The sequence below is a fragment of the Melitaea cinxia genome, chromosome 7 (assembly GCF_905220565.1).
Source record: "Melitaea cinxia chromosome 7, ilMelCinx1.1, whole genome shotgun sequence".
Lineage (NCBI taxonomy): Eukaryota > Metazoa > Arthropoda > Insecta > Lepidoptera > Nymphalidae > Melitaea > Melitaea cinxia.
Genome location: NC_059400.1, coordinates 9,707,991 through 9,728,040, shown reverse-complemented (window position 1 = coordinate 9,728,040; position 20,050 = coordinate 9,707,991). Strand labels below are relative to the sequence as shown.

Genomic DNA, 20,050 nt, shown 5'->3' with positions numbered 1-20,050 from the left:
TATATACATCTACAATTTATATTCACTATCTACGATCCTAAAATTTAGGAATATTGTATTTCACACTAGGATCACTGCTACCTGCAACAATATCACAAACAATATTTTAATAATACAAAATGACAAGCACCAGCTTCCGAAGCTTTTGTTTAAGCTTCGATACCCGTATATCATTTGAAAACTTTCACTTCTATTGCAAACTATTCTTTTGAAATTCTAAAATAACTTTTCATAGTCGTACCTAAAATAAAACTTTTCACGTTTATTCTTGTCATAGATATCGGGTGTCCGTGGAAAACGATCTTTATTTTCTCCTATTGAATTCATGCTATCCAAAAATGTTTTCCTTTCTATTAAATCAATTGCAAATGTTTTATTCCGTTCGATTTCAATTGGATTCAGTTTGAATTCATCAAATAAAACAACGGAACTTAAGAGTTCATACTTTTACGTTCTCTCTAATTAATTCTAATGTATAAAACTTACAACGCTACTTTTCAACTTTTTAGTAACTTGAATTGTACAAGTAAAAGAGTTTTAAAACTGTATATTAAATGATTGTATTACCTTGGATAAATTGCATGGACATCGGGATGAACTGGGATGTGTGTGGCAATGTGCGAGTGTGCGTGTGGAGACATGGCCACTGCGTTAATAGCCCGTATACGAGCGCGCAATCTCTCATAATGCTCCGGTTGGTATTGGGCGGCAACAGTAACTGCATTGCCGGAGTACTGTTAGACAAAAATACACTCTATATTATATAAATTACAAACAATTGTGTTAATTCGCGAACAATAATTAAAATGAATAATGAGTAAACTACTTATTAAATATCGATCGAATTTAATTGGGACTATTACTACTTGCTGACGAGTTATGATGAGTACTTTTTGAGGTTTTCCTAATAATGCGTTTTTAAATGATTATATCTTGGACTATCTTCGTTGTATAATTGTAGACGTGAATTAAAGTTATTACCGTTTGCTACTAACACAATTATTTAGAGTCGGTTAAAATGTCATAATATGTTATGTACAAACAAAACATACAATTTTAAAAATATTTGTATGACATTTTTGTTTTCGTATATATTAATTACCAATAAAATTTTGGTGCTTTGTATTTATACTGTTCAGTTTCGTCAAAAGTCGTTTCTGTAACAAAATATTTAAATTTCTTTTATATTCAAATATTTGTTTCTCTAAATTTATTTTATTATACTTCTGGTTAAATTTATTTCGTCAAATCAAAAGGCATTGTTATCAAGATAACTAACCACAATAAAAATAGAGTTTGGTTTTTATTTTGTGCCAACAAATTGTTAACAAATATATTTCATTTTTAAAGCTACCAAATACTTCAGCTGAAATAACTTTTCATGTGCCCATTGGGAGCTAAAACGTAAATTTTATATTGATTCAAATTCAGTAAATTGATACTTAAATCCTAGTCAACTCATAGAGTAGGCTGACGTGAAGTGTGGGCACTTAGGATAGTAATTTGAAGATGATGTTTTAGGTGACAGCTAGCTGATACTGATTAAAAAAAAAATGTAATAAATGTACATATAAATAATGCGTATTTAAATGTTTATTTCACGCAAACTCGGGACAGAAATCGAACCCACAAACGGTGCAAACCGGAAGCTATTTGTATTGGTGTAAATAATTTTCAATTTAGGCGTAAATACCTTTAAAGCAGCTGCCGCTTGTTCGTGTGTTGCACGAGTTAGATCACGTCCATCAACACTCAGTATTCTATCTCCCCTATGTAGTAATCCATATGCTGCCCCTTCTGTTGAAATACCAGACACAAAGACACCGCATGTGTCATCTTCCTCTCCAATGCTGCCATCAGTTTCGCCACCCAAACCTCCTACTATGTCCATTCCTAATCGGGAACCCGTACGCACAAGACGTACCATTCGCACACACCTGTTTCGTGATAAATAATGGATGTTACATCGTATAGTAAAAAAATAAAAAATAAATCTGTAACAACATCATGGTCTTCTGTTTAACAGCCCACTTTGTAGCTGTTTTTTATTGTTGTATATACATAAATATATAGAGGATTATCTCTTAATCCGTTGTTAGTTAGCGCATTATTTTGTATATTTAGACTAATATCTGTAACGTGTCGATTATACGAGTATTAACCAGGACCGATGGCATTACAAAAGCTTAAAAATTATTAGTATTGTGTTATTTTCTAAGGTTTTCGAAGTGTATAAAAAAAACGAATATTTATCTCCTTGACAACTAGCACATGAAATTATTGATGAAAAATTTCGATACTCAAAAAAAATATACTAAGAATAGAAACATATTTTTATTTAAGTAAATAGCCAATCTATTGGTTTTTTTTTCTTTTTTATTACTTTTTGTAGCAAATAAAATTTTAGTAATGCTCGATAAAATCAACGAAATTTGAAAAGGTGCCAATATGCATTCGGTTCTTACGAGACTTGAATTGAATTTCAAAATACCTTGGTATTTTATTGAGCTCCTCTTCAGACAGATCATGTAGAGTCGAGCAGGATGTAGCCTGAGTTCTCGCTGCAAAAGTATTTCGATAAAAACGACGAAAAAAAATATGTGTGCGTGTACTAGTGTACACACGTAAGAAGTGAAACTTCTTTAAGACCTTATTTTTCGAAAAATGATCCACTATATGCAACTTTACAGAAATTGGTTATTAAAGTTAAATTAGATAAAGTTTAACAAAAGGCTTTTATTATCATACAAATAAATACAAATAATACAATTATTTCATTTTATCTTATTACTACTAAGATTATTACAGCATTTTGATATTTATCACGTTACTATAGAGTGTTAGAAATAAATAAGGGTGCAATAGAAAAACGGTCAAGTCTAGTGGTGGGAGTCAGCCTGCTTAAACGACATGCTATCCCTACCTCGCTGGCGAAAGTACTCTTCGAATCAACCGTGCTAGGGACAAAAAAAAAGATGGCGCGTGACGGAAAAATGTGACGCGTAACAGAAAAATGTGACGGTATTTTTTTTCCAACGCCGATAACGAAGTTTCACTACGATAATAAAATAACATAATTTGAAATAAAATTCTTTAAATATAAAAGGTAAATTGATTTTAAAAACTAATTGACAAAACACATTTTTCAATTCAATTATATTAATATATTTCTTTCACTATTGCGCCAACGAGGTAATAATAAAAATCGTTTTTAAGCTTACATATTAACTTTTTTAATAATAAAATTATAGTTGCTTACTAGAATAAAGAGGAGCAGTTCTTGCAACGGGAGGAATAGAGCCTGCTGCTGGCAAAACCACTAATGTGACATGATCTCTTGTACTACGCAGCGCTGACACTGCTTTAGCGTGGGTTACTCCTATCAATGATGTTTCAGTTCCCTGTTGCAAACAAAAAGCATTTTTTTAATTTAATCAAATATAACATATTATAGCTATAAATACTTTACTTCGTTAATTACTACCCAAACAATACTGAAACAAGCGTGTGACCTAAAAACCTGCGTGAGCTCCTAATATTTCCTTATGAGTGCACTTGATTGGCTACAACGATTTGCGCGAATATTAGCAAACATTCCTAAATAATCACTTGCTTAAGTACGATATTCTGGCAAATTATTGTCTAACATAACAATATAATTATCATACTTCAAATAACATTCTTCCCTTTACTTACGTTTTCATCTCGGACAGCTAAAATTTTATCTCCTAGTTTCAAGCGACCGTCATGGTGAGCGGCACCTCCAACGGCAATGTGAGATATAAAAATCCCTTCACCTCCTGCCGCATCGTCTGCTCCACCAGCGATTCCTAATCCTAGCCCTCGTATTCCACGACAAAGTGTAACAACCATGGCTCTACGCGCTCTTCGAACTTTCTGTTAAATATATTACAATATTTAAATAAATATAAAACGCGATTATATTTTCAATAAGGTAGCTTGACTATCCTTCAATTTTTTTTTGTAAGGTTGATTTCTGACAAACTTACCAATCTAACAACATTTCCAGCCTTTTGTAAAGCATCTACTGCAACAGAATGTGGAGCACCTTCTACGGAGATGTCGTTCACCTAAACAATTAAATTTTAGGCGTTCGATAAGCTAATAGTTTTGTCTTAGTAATATTCACTTCTATTACAAAATATTTATCTTATATATTAACGAAAAAAATTGTTGTTTGTTAATAAGATATTTAGTAAATGTTAAACATTACACTTTCAATGATAGTTGTGCATTATGTAAGTCAGAATCTAATAATAGAATGAGTCGAGCATCTCGCGAGTGAAGTACATCACGGTAACGGTAGTAATCTAGGTAATAAGGGTCTAACAATAAACAAAACTTAATATAACATCAAACTTAAAAAAACATCAAACAATACTTTATTAAATATTTACCTCATCATTATTTTTTATAAACTTGGTTATTTTTTCGCATTTTTATATTTAGTGAAAAATGGGACTTAAAAAATAAATATCACGTAAGACATTTTGCTAAAGCTTTTAATCCTTGAATATATGAGTATATTCACAGAACGATGTATTTAAAAACAACTGTAAACGTTGGGCTCCATCTCTCTTGCGCCTGTAATGTGACTGACTAATTTATCTTTCACGCTAGAATAACAGAAGAAAGGATTTGCTTTGCTCAGGTAGATATTGAGGAGTTTACTGATTTATGTATTAAATAATAAAAAAAGTAAATTAGACGAAGATAATGTAACTAATTACTTCAATGCCTAAGAAGAAGAAAACTGAAGCCTAACCTTTTGTTTATATAAATAGATTAGCAAACAAGCGTACGTCTGCAACACCAGAAGCATCGCAAGCGCGTTCCTGACCCCACTGCCACTTCCCCCCAGGAGCTCTGGTCACCTTACTCACCAACAGGAACAAGACAGTGCTTAACACAAACTTACGTGCTTAAACAGTGTTATTTAGCTGTGATCTTCTGTAAGTCGAGGTCATTCCCAGTCATCTGATCCATATTTTGAGCAGGAAATTTCTTGCTATGCCCTACCTCAGTTAAACTATTAATTCGTTCAATAATTATTTCATAATGAAGTTATATTAATTCTCTGGCTACGTTTCTTTGCTCCTTCAATTTTGAAGTTTTAATTACGAATTATAATATTCATAAACGAAATGAGCGAATGGATTTTTAACGGAAATGTTTCAGTCTGTATATTTTTAGGTTTTCGTATCTTAAATACTTGACAAATCGTACATGGCATTATTATTTTTATGTATGAAGGTACGCAATACATATCTTTGTAGGCAGTCAAGAAATCATTCAAATTGAAACTTTTGGCTGACACGTCATCTTGGTTTTATCTTAATCGCTAGTGTATTGTGTCCCAAGTTAAAACCACAATTTAACTGTATTGGCCGTGCAAATTTGACCCGAATTTATGTTTGCTGTTCCGCTTTTTTAAGTTGTTGCTTAAAAAATTAAAGGCGTATCAATATATTTTTAAAAATAAACTTTTAAAACCGGACCGGTAATTCTAGAAAGTTTTGTATTCAAATGCAACAAGCAAACTCCTCAGCTTCCAAAGTTTATAACTACCATTCAATAACAGCATATTAATAATATATAAATAATTGAATATCATTTGCAAAACAAATAGTTGGTAAACTTATTTCATGATAGCCGCACAAGACTAATAGTCCGGTCAATTTAGACATTCGAAGTTACATACATTTACAACAACTTGATAATATACCCGAAAAAAGATGGCTGTGCATATTATGACAAGTGCCTGGGTGACCGAGCTAAGCTCGGTATTTTTAGTAAATCGTGTTTATTGAAAATCATATTTAAATTCAAATTACATATTTTATATATATTATTTTTTACCGAAAGTATTAAAAAATATAAACTAATATAAAAAATCAAAAAAAAAAATTAAAAATAATAAAGATAAAATATGAATAGTTATAAAAAATAAGAACTGGCTATTTAAACAAAAAAAAAAAAAAAAAAAAATAACGAGTGCAATTAGAAAAAAAAAAAAAGAAAAAATAATAATCGGATATGGATCGGAATCGGATTTGAGGATTTGAGCCATGGTCTTTTCGGTCGATCGCGACCGACCGATTTCCCACCTATTACAACTTTATTAACAACTGCGAAATTTACCTGTGTATCCTAACGATATTGTAGCCATTTTTTCATTGTCTAAAAACTGGGATAAATGACATTTTTTAAAAATGAATCCTAGCTAGATTTATTTATCTCCCCCGAAATTCCCTGCATACTAAATTTCATAAAAATCGTTGGAGCAGTTTCCGAAATTCAGATTCTGTATATTTATACAGGGTGTCCCAAAAAGTAGTGATAAGCGGAATTCCAGAGATAGGGCACCCCTTGGGGTATCCGAATCACCCCTATGTATGTTCACCGATTTTGCATAGTTTTCGAGTTATGAATTTTTTTATATGTTTTTGAGAATTTTCCACCTGAACAACTTTAAAAATTTCTAAAAAAAAAGATTGAAGACTTTTTAGAATTTTTGTTTTTGTATCTAAATAGTCATGAGCTGTAGCTTCCCGCTTAAAAGATTCAGCTTCTTAAATTTGATGGAAATTGTGAAAATCTAAGTATAAAGTGAAAATTTTACGTTTTGAGAACTATGACTTCAATTTTCAACTTAGAATTAAAAATCTAAACAGGCAATTTTATGGTTTCTAATTAGACTTAAAAACTTTTCCAAAGTCTCAGCTTTCATAATCATAAATAAAAAGTTGTACTTAATGGGGCTACTTTTGCTAAAATTTGCCTTCAAAGACATCAAGGTGGAAAATTCTTAAAATTACTAATTTGAATAAAAAAAATTTTTTTGCTCAATTTATTATTCCTTTAAGGTTAAATAGTTTTGTCGGCGCTCTAGCTGGGTCATACGTATAGGATTCGTGCGGAGGAAAATGATAAATCCGTAGACTGAGTGATATGGTTCCAAAACGATGGTGCTCCATGCCATTTTGCAAGAATAGTCAGAAAACATTTAACAGAAAGATTTATTTTAGATACATCGTCTTAAAAAGTTTTCTTTGAGTCTTACGAATGCTATTCTGTTGTTTTGAATTGTTTCTTGTGCCTGTCTCAATTTTCGTCTTAACTCCGCTACGTTGCTAATGTTTTTAGCGTAAAATATTTCTTTATAATATTCCCAGACAAAGAAATCGATTGGATTCAAGTCTGGGGACCGCGGCGGCCATGCAATGGGCCCTCCACGGCCGATCCATCTGTCTCTAAATCTTTCTGTTAAATGTTGTCTGACTATTCTTGCAAAGTGGCATGGAGCACCATCGTTTTGGAACCATATCACTCAGTCTACGGATTTATCATTTTCCTCCGCACGAATCGTATACGTATGACCCAGCTAGAGCGCCGACGAAACTATTTAACCTTAAAGGAATAATAAATTGAGCAAAAAAATTTTTTTTATTCAAATTAGTAATTTTAAGAATTTTCCACCTTGATGTCTTTGAAGGCAAATTTTAGCAAAAGTAGCCCCATTAAGTACAACTTTTTATTTATGATTATGAAAGCTGAGACTTTGGAAAAGTTTTTAAGCCTAATTAGAAACCATAAAATTGCCTGTTTAGATTTTTAATTCTAAGTTGAAAATTGAAGTCATAGTTCTCAAAACGTAAAATTTTCACTTTATACTTAGATTTTCACAATTTCCATCAAATTTAAGAAGCTGAATCTTTTAAGCGGGAAGCTACAGCTCATGACTATTTAGATACAAAAACAAAAATTCTAAAAAGTCTTCAATCTTTTTTTTTAGAAATTTTTAAAGTTGTTCAGGTGGAAAATTCTCAAAAACATATAAAAAAATTCATAACTCGAAAACTATGCAAAATCGGTGAGCATACATAGGGTTGATTCGGATACCCCAAGGGGTGCCCTATCTCTGGAATTCCGCTTATCACTACTTTTTGGGACACCCTGTATATACAAGAATTGCTCGTTTAAGGGGATCCCAGACAAATTCGGCCGTTTTCATGTGCTATAAAGTATACGTTAAAGTTACGTTAAAAATATCAAATAAATATATGTTGTAACTCGGATTCAGTTTATTAATGTGACTGTAAGATAATTGTATAAAATTCTCTAAATAAAGAGAAATAATTGTTTACCTGGACCTCCTTTCGCGTACAAAAATCGTATAGGCTTTCTAATTTTACTACTTACAATAGTGAATATTTTTTTTATTAATTAAGAATCCTGTACTTAATATTTCTACAGAAGGGTTTTTTATTAAGTGCAGTATTTTATTAGAAAATCGTAAAAATATAATTTTTGGTTATTTGCCGGGCGACAGGCGGCCCGCGGCAGACGGCCAGAGGCCTTTGTACGGGGAACTTGTGTCGCTCGTCATCGCACGCTGCTCTTGCTTACGCGCAAATCTATTTACTTTTTTTAATCCAAGATAGGCATCAAAATGTAACAGGTAGACAGACTTACTGTTGAATTTCGCAATTGTATTTACTTCAAATAAAAAAATAATTTAAATTATTAATTTTGAGCTGTGTAAATGTAAAGCTGCTTAGCTTGTAGTCTAAGATCCGAACCTAAAGTCGATCTTCACCGAGCTGATAATAGAATAAAATATAAATTTAGTATATCTATACAAATAAAATTGGAGCGGCTGCTTTTAATATTAAAATAACCGCTTTTTACTAAATTCATATGGATGTATACACGATACATACACAAAAATAGCATTTTGACAATTTTTGTCTGTCTGTATGTCTGTTTGTTCCGCCTAATCTCTGAAACGGCTAGACTGATTCTGACGGAATTTTCACTGGCAGATAGCTGATATAGTAAGGAGTAACTTAGGCTACTTTTATTTTAGAAATTTATTTATTTTATAACTGCGAACTGAACAACAAGTAACAACTAGTAATTAATATAATTTTATAGCCTAAATGATCGACACGACAAGAAGAAAATTAAATAATAATTATGGATGATCACAACTTGTACGCAAGCTCTAGGTCTAGGAAACGGATCAATCGCATGTCCTAAGTAGTACAAGCTAGAGCCGGTAGATGGCCGAGTTTAATAACCTTTACGTAATACTGATCAGGTGAAGTGCGGGTGGGTGGGGTGTGGCAAAGTCTAAATGCTCAAGGTCATTGAGAAGGGGGAGCCTCTTAATAGTATAAGATTACAACTTTTACTAATTTTTGAATCGTTATAGAAACGGTGGCTCGTATGAATAAAAGTATATATGCATTTTTATAGATAATTTTATGATCTACAATTTTTGTCCGAAGTATTTTTATGATAAAATTTACTTTTTTGCTGAAAATCGCGAAAAACTCATTTTTTTACCTTTGACCTTGAATAAAAAAATTCTATACAGGGGAAAGATGGGGGGAACTTTCAAATTTTGTTTATAGCTTGTTGTAAATTTGTTAAAAATAAATGGTTTACAAAATACTTTCCAAAATAGAGAAAGATTTAAAATTTGACGTACAATCCTTTCGCAGCGGTATTTTGACTGCAAGAATGGTTACGGACGTTATGGACGTCGTCTGCGTCAACGCTATACAGCACCAAAAATACCTACGATTATACCTTTTAAAATAAAATTCATTTACCTGTTTCTTCTTTACATTTCATATCTACAGAAAGTGCCGTAACAGAGGTAGACTGTCTTTTGTAAAATTGACCTTCAAAAAGTGCTTATTTTCAGCCCGCTTTGAATAAATGACTTTATGGTGATTCTGCTGAGTTAAGTTATAAGTTGTGACTGAAGCAGATGGAGAAAATAATGAATATATATGGCTAAAAAAATAACACATGGTGCTGCTTTAAAATTGTCTTGATACTACTTATATTCATTTAATTATGTTTATCGGCCTAAGTTACTAATATTGCGAGATATTTATAGTGTGAAGCTAGCTTATAGCATGGTTATTATTAACATAATAACAACAACATTCAAATATGCGTCGTTAGATTACACGTTGTTACAGAATGCGTTGAAGAAATAAAGGTTCATTGCTCGTTCCCCGTAGGTGATAGCGTGATAATATGTAGCCTATATGTTGACCCGACTTCTTAATAATATTCGTGCCAAAGAAGTAAATCTATGCAGTACTTTTTGAGTTTATCCCGGATATACATACAGACAAACAGAAAAAAAAATCTATAACCTTTTATTGTAGATCACACCCCAAGTATTCTTTTAAAAAAATATTCAATGTACAGTTTTGACTTCCCTACTATTTTATTATATGTATAGATTACTATCTTTTCGCAACATCGACTTGAAATGTGTTAATCTTTACAAAAAAAAAAAGAACATATGCAATTTATGGTTCAGTGAAAACGTTTAAAACTATAACTTGTTTACTAAACAATTTAGTAATACCAGATTAGTTATTCTTCGAATATTTTAAACAGGAATGATTTATTTAAATAATATTACACGAGATAATTAATAGTAAGTCTGAACATAAAATGTAGGTGTACTTTACTAGTATGGAATGTCAATAACACTTGTGACCTAAATAATTCGAATAAATATAAATTCTAGTATATATTTTATGCAAAGATAAATTATTCAAAACCTTGGTTTAAATATGTACCTGCAGTAAGACGTCCCCGGTTTGCAGACGGCCGTCGTTTTTAGCTGCGCCATTCGGTGCTATTCGAGTGATGCTGACGTCACCACCGCTTTCACTACCCGCTATACTCAATCCTAGACCACTAACACCCCTCTCTAGTGTTACATCTGTCGTTTCCCAGACGTCATCCGGATTCGTCGTGCTATGATGCATTAAATACTGAAAAAAATTGAAGTAATTAATTTTATAGTTTAGGTACTAGCACACTAAATTTTGTTTTATTTTGGAAATCATCATTAAGATTCACATAACAAATGTCAGCATAATAAAGGTTGGGTTAGTATGAATTTTGTGGGGATGCGCTTTTGTTTGATATTTAAGAAAAGATCTTGATCAAAACAAAATTTTGTTTTCGAACGCTAAAGCCTGTAATATCCCACTGTTGAGAAATGGGTGGTCACAAAATAAATTATGTTTAATTTATTACTTCATAAAATCATTTAAATACTACGAATGAAGCTTGTTTATCAACAATGTATGTGAACCTTGAGAATAGGTTTTGTAACAGAAATGAAGAAGCTTTTGTAAGCGCTTTAAAGTAATAGGACCGCTTCAGTGGAATAGGTCGAGACGCCGCGTTTCTCAGCATTTTTAAAGTAGCTATTATACTTATAAAACTGTTTAAGTTTACGCTCTACATTTAATTCAAATAGTTCAATAGCGTTCAAACAAAACTGTAGCTAGAGTTAATAACTAATTTCCCTAATCCATGTCTATGTCCCATCAATGAAAATATGAAGGAAAAAAAAACGTAGAAGCTTCTGTATGTATAAGTTGAGTAGACGATAAAAACCCACAAAAATTAGTTCTTATAAAAAATATACATGTAAAATAATTTCATCTAGCTCACGATATAATTTTACTGTGTTAAGATAATTATACCTGCAGGGACTTCTTACTTTGCTTTTTTCTGTAGTCAGTCTACAACTTTAATTGTTTAAAAAAGTACACGAAGACAAGAATTACTTAAGTATGTGAAAATCGTCTACAATAACGTTATACACTTGCATCTACCCTTCAGGTGATGTTAAGCTAATGACTTTTTAGACTATCACAGATGAGTGATATGTAGCCTCAATCTTTATTTTTCTTGTTTATTTTTTTATTTATTAAAGGATAACCGACTAAAGATACATTAAATGTCCAGAAGTTACGAATAAATGAATGATGTGTATACTTTTCCATCAAATACTAATTGTAAGGAAATAAAAAACCGTCAGCGTTGGACCATGTCTTAGTTTTACTAAGCAGTCACAGGACTGTCGATTTGTAGTTGTAATGAAAAATCGCCTGTGGTATTATAGTAATACATGCATGTTAACAAAAGGCATGGACATTTTGAGACCGTAGATGTAAATTTTTAAATAAATAAAAAAAAATATTTTACAGTCGCAACAATACAAGGAACAGCACAATTGGTATGAGTATTGTGTTAATATTTAAATTATATATACTGTTAAGAATAAATTAAATAAAAATATTTAATTTATAATTCGCAATTTATATTGATCGATCTTCTTGATTATATACCAAAATAAAACTTAATCATATCTAAAGTTAATACAGTAAATAACTTATCAACGTTTCGTTTTTTTTTTAAGAACAAAATCAAACGATTCCTGAATAGAGCATTAGGGTTTTAATCAATGATAACTCCAAAAGTTGTAATCAGATCTCGATGTAATTTAAATGTGACCACATGATAAACACTGGCTTTTGATTAAATTAAAAATTATTAAAATCGGTACACCCAGTAAAAAGTTATGCGGAATTTTGAGTTTCCCTCGATTTCTCTGGGATCCCATCATCAAATCCTGGTTTCCTTATCATGGTACCAAACTAGAGATATCTCCTTTTCAACAAAAAAGAATTATCGAAATCGGTCCATAAACGATGGAGTTATCCCCGTACATACATATCTCCCGAACATATATATATATACGCGGTCGAATTGAGTAACCTCTTCCTTTTTTGAAGTAGGTTAAAAAAGTGTCGATAGTACTAGGCAAATAATAAATGAAATAACGAAATTGTTAAGCCGTTGACAACATTACTATGCTGATTAACTACTACTTACTATGCTGATTATCTTTCTTTCAAAAACCCGCTGGTAAATTTATAATTGATTTCTGTATTGCTCGATTTAAATTATTCATGCAGCTTTACATTACGTTGAAAACATTATTAAAAAAAAAAACAGTTACTCTAACACAGTTAATATTTTATAAATCTTTGGACTTTTGGATTTATTTTTAAAACTTGAGGGTCAACCGAGTAAAAGAGAGAGACGCTAAAAATACCTGAAAGCTTCCTGCGACCTTTTCGACAGCTTCCGAACTGAGTGTCGATTGTTCACGGCCGCCTTCGTTGTTACAAACGTTCGCTGCAAACAAAAGCGAAAATGACACAAAATGGAAAAGTCGTGTTTTCAACGTGAGCCGCCCTGTAAACGTTCATTTAAATGAAGAGGAAACATCCACATTGATTTGTGTAAACAAAATTTAGGTTTTTTGTCGTTTGTTATAGTAATTTTAGCATGTTTTTATATGAATTTACGCAATTACTTTCTCTACGCAGTTACTTATATATGTATAAATTGGATACCTACTGGATAAATTGGTATAAAGACGTATTTTGAATTAATTTACTTTCCCAACATTACTTTATTAAGGTGAAATGTGTGGCGACAAAAAATGGAATAATAAACAAAAGTTGAATTTCAACTAAACCCAGATATTTTGAAGGAAAACAAGGGTTTTTATAGTAGATTTACAAGTAGGTAAATACGCCACGGTTAACTCTGACTTTGATTTAGCATTTTTTTAATACAAGGAAACCGTGTTTCTTAAAGAATCAAGGTACTAGTCCAGTAATCCGATTAGGTATTGCAATCCCGCAATGCGGGATCCCGCGAGGATGCGGGATTCCGCACGACTTATTGACTTACAGGATCCTGCACTTCATAAAAACGCGGATTTGCAGATTTCACAAGTTTGAAAATTTGTGCTAAATCTTTTGGTCAATAAAACAAAATAAAGATAAGAGTCACAGTAGTTGGTGACTAATATTAGGGATATGATAGCGACGTTTTTAAAATATAACTTATAATAATATAAGCGTCAAAGTCCAGAGACTAAAACATATTACAACATAGGTAGTCGAAAAAATAGTCAGTTAAAGACGCATTAGTAGGGATAGCTCAAAAACTACTCATCAGATCACGCGAAATACTTTTTATACCAAAGGAAAATATTAAATATTAGCCATATTCTAGATACATTTTGAGTTGACCATATCTTCTAGTCGTAATCGCATTTACCATTGACAGGTAATTTACCCAATTGGCCTGAAAACGCTGATTTGTACTTGATTACGATTTAAATATTATTTTGTTAGGTTAAAAAATTATGATTGTTCAATTAAATTTTTTTTACATACAACATTACTATATTCATATATAACTATATATGCCGCAGGATAGCGCACGATAAATTGAGGGATTGCAATCCCTAAATCCAATACTCTTATATTTATGTAAATTAAGATAGCACAATAATTTTCTTTGACTATGTACAGACGTCACTGAATTACGTCTCACACTACAAAGAACAAAAAAAAATTAGCATTTCTAGATATTTTTATACATTCTGTATCTATATGTGTATAAAAGAACTTATCTTCTAGAAATAATAAACTCATTCTTTCTCTAATGTGAAACTTCCGTTTTAAAATTTGGAAATGGTATGCGCCTGAAAAGAAAATTATAAAGTAAACAAAGTTAATTGAGCTTATCAGGCTGATAGAGTCGAGTAGATACTTGAGTCGAATCTTGTGATAAGTAATTTTAGAACTTCAAATTTGGACTAATTTTAGGGAGTTTAAAGATGGATCCTAATAAAAGCTTTGTAGCTGAGTTTAGTTCCAAGCAGTTAATATTGTGAAAACATTTTTTAAACTTATTTTTACTAGAGTTATTAAATTATTATATAAAATTTAAATATTTTCTATCATATAGGTATCATAATTATAGGACGCCGCGTTGGCGCAGCGGTTACAGCGGTAAAAATTAAAAAAATAGTATTAAATGCAACACATTAATTAATAAAAGAACATGCTTATAAATATATAACTATTTCGTTTTAAATAGTGCCTTGTAATTAATTTCTCTTTTGACTATGTAATGCCTTTGGTATAACCAAAGGTACAAGATTACATAGTCAAAAGTTCATATGTTCTGCACGTAAACCAGCGCTACTGATTTCAAACATTTTTGTTCTTTAATTAATTCTCTACCAAATATATGCTTTTGTTATTAGAGTTTTTAGCATAAACCAATGTTAGTTAAGCAATTGTATTACATGTATATAAATCATTTGTACCTAAAATATACCATTAGATCGGTCGGTCAGGATCTTCAATAACGCTTGTATGTCAAATTTATCATTTTAATAGTCTAGTGCTATTGAAGATCTTTGACAATTGAAAGGTCAATGACATTCTACTAAAAATGATTATAGAAAACTGCTGACTCTTTCCATTAAACAAAAACACTAACGGCCGCACTCAGAGACGTTTAATGATTATTTAAACGATAACTAAGTATAGAATTACTATGGGAAATCTGTACTAAGGGCGGAGTTCACCGACTATCATTTAACCAATGTTTGAGTAATCAGACGATGAACTCCTAAACATCGGTTATGCACCCGGTAAAGTATTCACTGTTCACCACGAATATTTTAACCGTGGTTACTAAATCAGGCAATCACCATATGCTCAGAGTGAATGAACCACTAATGAATGAATGCTATAAGTCTACTCATTAGGGAAGTCACATAGTTTTATTTAGTCGACACGAGTTTTGGTGCCATCTATAGTTAGTAGCATAAAATAAAACGCTTGTAACTTGAGAAGTTCGAGAACGCATTGGAAACTGTTACGTTAGCATGTAGTGTCCAATTTGGATGGGTAATAACGTAACGGCGCTGTCATTGTCAAATATATTTTTTTATTATTTCTTTGCACGTGCTAACATTCTCTGTGTTGATTATTATTTTGTTCTGTTGTGAGTGTTTAATTTTTAAATTACGGTTTACTTGAAAAATGGCAGCTTTTAAAAAGAGAACAAACAATTTTTCAAGCGACGAGAGGCCTTTTTTTTTTGACAAACGGAATCTAGTTTTAAATGATTCCTCATTGTATTCTTCGTAATAATTACGACGCATTTGAAATAGGTACTCTAGGTCGCCTTGTTTTGGTCTTTATATTTTCTAGATTTTCAAGAAGACCTAAAGTCTTGATAGTTATCAATACCCATTGAGGTCGTAGACAACCACACATATCTTGGTCTTATAATATATTGTAATATTGTAGATCGCAACTTAAACTGACAACCACATATTAATCGTATATGTGAATAATTAAGAGCATTTTTGGCCAACATCATAATAATAAAATAACCTATTTCTTTCCATACACGCTTGCTTATTTATAATGCCTTTATAACCTCTGTCTTGTCCTACGGACTCAGTAGTTATGGACGTACTTATCGCACTTACCTAAATAGTATTCATCGATTGCAAATAAGAATAATTAAAAACATTGTACCGTCTAAAATTAAAATGGACTGCGATAATAATGATAGTCTATTATTCAAAATCTGTAAAACACTTCCCGTTCACGACCTTGTAAATTACAATTTACTTAAAGAACAATTCTTCAATTTGAATATTCAATAGTTAAAGGAACACAAAATTACCACACTTCAAGTCACAAACAAAAAATTAAATATACCTAAAATCAAATATATATACGGCAAACGTACCAGCGCCTATCTGATTTCGGTTTTAGTCAACGATCTTGATCTAGAATTAACAAATAATATAACTCCAACAAATATAAAATACAAACTTAAGATGCATTTCTTGAAAAGGCTGTAACAGCCTGTATCAATATTGTTTTTGTATATTTAACATGTTTGTATATGTATATTTTTTATTGTATTTACTGAGTCGGATTTCTTTTAATACTACCTTCATAATTATGTTGTTTTGTATGTAACCCTAATTGGTTTTTTTACGAATGTGTAAATTGTACTTTTGTTACATGTTTGTATGGGGTAATAATAATTTAAAAAAAATAAAGATACACGCATCATGAAATTAACATTTTTTTTTTAAATTCAATTACGGGTTAGGAGTCGTTTTTGAATTCTGATGACAAATATGGTAATGAAATGTCAAATTACTATAAAACTAATTGAACTAAAAAAACATGTATGCGTAAATACCAATCTTCAATATTAAGTTGTAAGCATTTTATTGAGAAATTGTTGTTATTTTAAAATGAAAATCTCCTTGTGAGTATTTGTAGTCTACTGATACTAATACTGCGAGATTCGATTTTGTACATGGAATACTTTTTTTGCAGTATCTTTGTAGTCATGATTGAAGCCAAATCTTTAGAAGTAGCTAAATGCGTCACAGAACACTCTTATTCTAATTCAGAATTTATTTAATAGAGGAAACATGTACATAAGACTAAAGATTTGTGGATTAAGTGACACTGTAATTATTACTTGCAACATATTACAAATTTTATATAAAAACACAGCTATTTTTTTCGCTCGCCGATTCTTCTCTGCTGGATCTACATTCCGAACCGGCGGTAGCTTCGCTTTTAACGATAATTAAAATTTTAATTTGTGAAATGAAGAATTGATGGTGCTCTTGAAGCCTATTCGAATAAAATTATTTTTGATTTGATTAACATTTTCATTTTGGTGTATCTGTCTGTCTGACTAGTATTACTAAATTGATTTGCGTAAAACTAATAATACGAGTATATCATTATTGTTTACCCTAAAATTCAGTACAGTTCCCTTTGTCGCGTTAAAATACAAAATTTTAACCAAAGAAATTTTTCAACATGATATTAGTTGGCTTATGACAAACTATCATTAGTGTGAATTTTCATTAAAAGGACAGAATATTTAAAACGTATTTCTGCAATATAAAAGAGCCAAAATACGTTTTCTATTTGATTTAAACTAAAATATAAAAATAAATAAATAGATAAAACCTTTTAAGTTAAAACACGCCCAGTTCTATCAAAAGCTATAGCAATACGTTATTTTCTGTTAAAATAGGCTTCATAAAATGAACCAGTCACTGATTAATGTAACGGTAATTCTAAAAGAAGTTTTAGAGTGAAATTCCTTTTAAAAGAGCAACCACCCAACCCAAATAGAAATGTTCTTTAAAATGTTATTAATACCGGCTGTAATGCGTCAACAACCTTTTTCGACCGCAAATATGTTAACAGGTTTATTCATATGTACATCTATCGAAAAGTTTAATTAATTTTGATTGTTTTAAAATTCTTGTGAAACGGTAACTGCAGATCATAAATTATTGTTAAAATATTTTTAAGTAATATTTTTTTAAAATTATTTATTAATTGATGGTACGCATGTAGCATGTACTTTGTTACTACATGCATACCATGCATGCTAGGTTATTCTTCATTAAAGGTTATTCTTATTTTTTCTAGCTGACTTGGTGAACTTTGTTACATTATTTATTTCGTAAATTTAATGATAAAATCTTGTCCTAACAATAATAATCACAAAAAAATCTAATTTGATGCAGTCATTTGGAAATTACGCGCCTACAGACATTTTGACGATTCATTTTTATCTATATAGGGGAAAAGGGTACAAAATGTCATTGGCTGGGAAAATGACACATTGTTTTTTCTGTAAAACTACAGAAATATTAATCCTAATAAGGACCTGTAGAGGTCCGTCTAGTGACCGATCAAAACCTGTGTCGACGCCAGTCGCATCCGTTCGGCCGTCTGATGCAGAAACTTGGTTGTTTGATCTTTGCACTCTCGACTTTATAAATGTCGTATCGTTTATTTGCAAAAATTATTATTTTAACAAAGTGTAGTGGGAGGGGAAGAGACGTTTGTTACAGTATTTTTTTTTCTTCATATCTTTTTATTAGCGTTGGTTTATTATAACATTATTATATTTTATAATGTTATAATGATGGTATTTGAAAGAGATGATGTAGTGACTGACAGACTGCAATATCTTGATTGGAGATGAACAAATTGAACAGGTGAATGAGTCTGTGTATCTGGGTTCAAAGTTTACAAAAGATGGAAAGTGTGAGAGTGATATTGAAAGAATAGTGAATGCAGAAAACAGGGTGAATGGAGCTTTGCACTCCTTTATGAGCAGTCGGAAGATGTCTAACAAGGCTCGTTTGGCTATTCATGAGGGGGTTTTAGTTCCGACACTCATGTACGGAAGTGGAAATTGGGTGTGGCAGAAGAAATATACAAACAGAACAAATGCAGTTGAGATGAGAGCGTTCAGAAGTATGATAGGAGTCAAACTGAGTGAGAGCATAATAAATAGAGAGATAAGGAAACTTTGTAGTCTGAAAGAAGATGTAGTGACAAAAATTGAGTAAAGTATGCTCAGATGGTTTGGTCATGTCGAGAGAATGAGTGAAGAATGATTGACGAAAAAAGTGTATAAGGCGAGTGTGAATGGAAGGGTTGGAAGAGGTAGATCTAGGCGGACGATTCGAGATTAAATAAGGGACGTATTGAAAAAAGGCCAGGCCAAGAGTACCCTAAACAGAAGAGCATATATGAAGGGAATAATGAAAGTGGACGAAGTAAAACAAGTATGTAAGGATCGTACGTAGTGGTAGTGGAAAGAAATGGTCTCTTCCTACCCCTACGGGAAAGAGGCGTTATTATATGTATGTACGTATGTATGTATGTATATATGTATGTATGTTTATTATAACATTATTAAAAAACTTGGTTGATACGTTTAACTATTAAATGATTTCTATATTATTGATTGTTTTCTTTTACTGTAAGTTATACAGTGGACTAAATGGTACACTGCTTGTTCGGACACAATAGCACAGTATGTTGCTTGACCCCATCATGTTTTGCGTATTTCAGATAATTAAACAAAAACCCGCAGCTATTCTTAAAAAAACAATATGAGACAGGGTTGGGATAAAATGTCTTTGAAAAGAAACTACTTAAAAAACCAACAACTTTGTTGTTAACTATAATACCAAATATAAAGAGCTAAAGCAAAATCTGCTCCTATATCTTTGATAAAAAATAATATCAGAAATATTTCAAAAATTTGGATTCTGACAGTTAAAGTAATTTCTCTTGTTTACAAGTTTACAACCAAACTGTTGTTAATGATGAAGATTGTCCGTGCATTACATTACAATGACTCCTACTCAAGGTCTAAGCTAAAAGAAGTTTTGTTAAAATGCATTGATCATATGCAGATATTCCTCAAAAGGCAAAATATTTTACGTGCAAACTCT

At 31.4% G+C, this 20,050-nt stretch overlaps 1 protein-coding gene across 1 annotated transcript in view; it reads right to left on the bottom strand.

Moving 5' to 3' along the window:
* Positions 1–563: 563 nt before the first annotated feature.
* Positions 564–20,050, bottom strand: part of LOC123655336 (disks large homolog 2-like) — a 62,635-nt gene continuing 43,148 nt past the window's right edge. The window contains exons 3-10 of the mRNA XM_045591148.1: positions 12,974–13,056; positions 10,635–10,832; positions 4,011–4,091; positions 3,697–3,897; positions 3,260–3,401; positions 2,492–2,561; positions 1,694–1,937; positions 564–734 (exon numbers count right to left, since the gene is read on the bottom strand). Coding sequence (XP_045447104.1) covers positions 564–734; positions 1,694–1,937; positions 2,492–2,561; positions 3,260–3,401; positions 3,697–3,897; positions 4,011–4,091; positions 10,635–10,832; positions 12,974–13,056 — 1,190 coding nt within the window. The remainder of the gene's footprint in view (positions 735–1,693; positions 1,938–2,491; positions 2,562–3,259; positions 3,402–3,696; positions 3,898–4,010; positions 4,092–10,634; positions 10,833–12,973; positions 13,057–20,050) is intronic.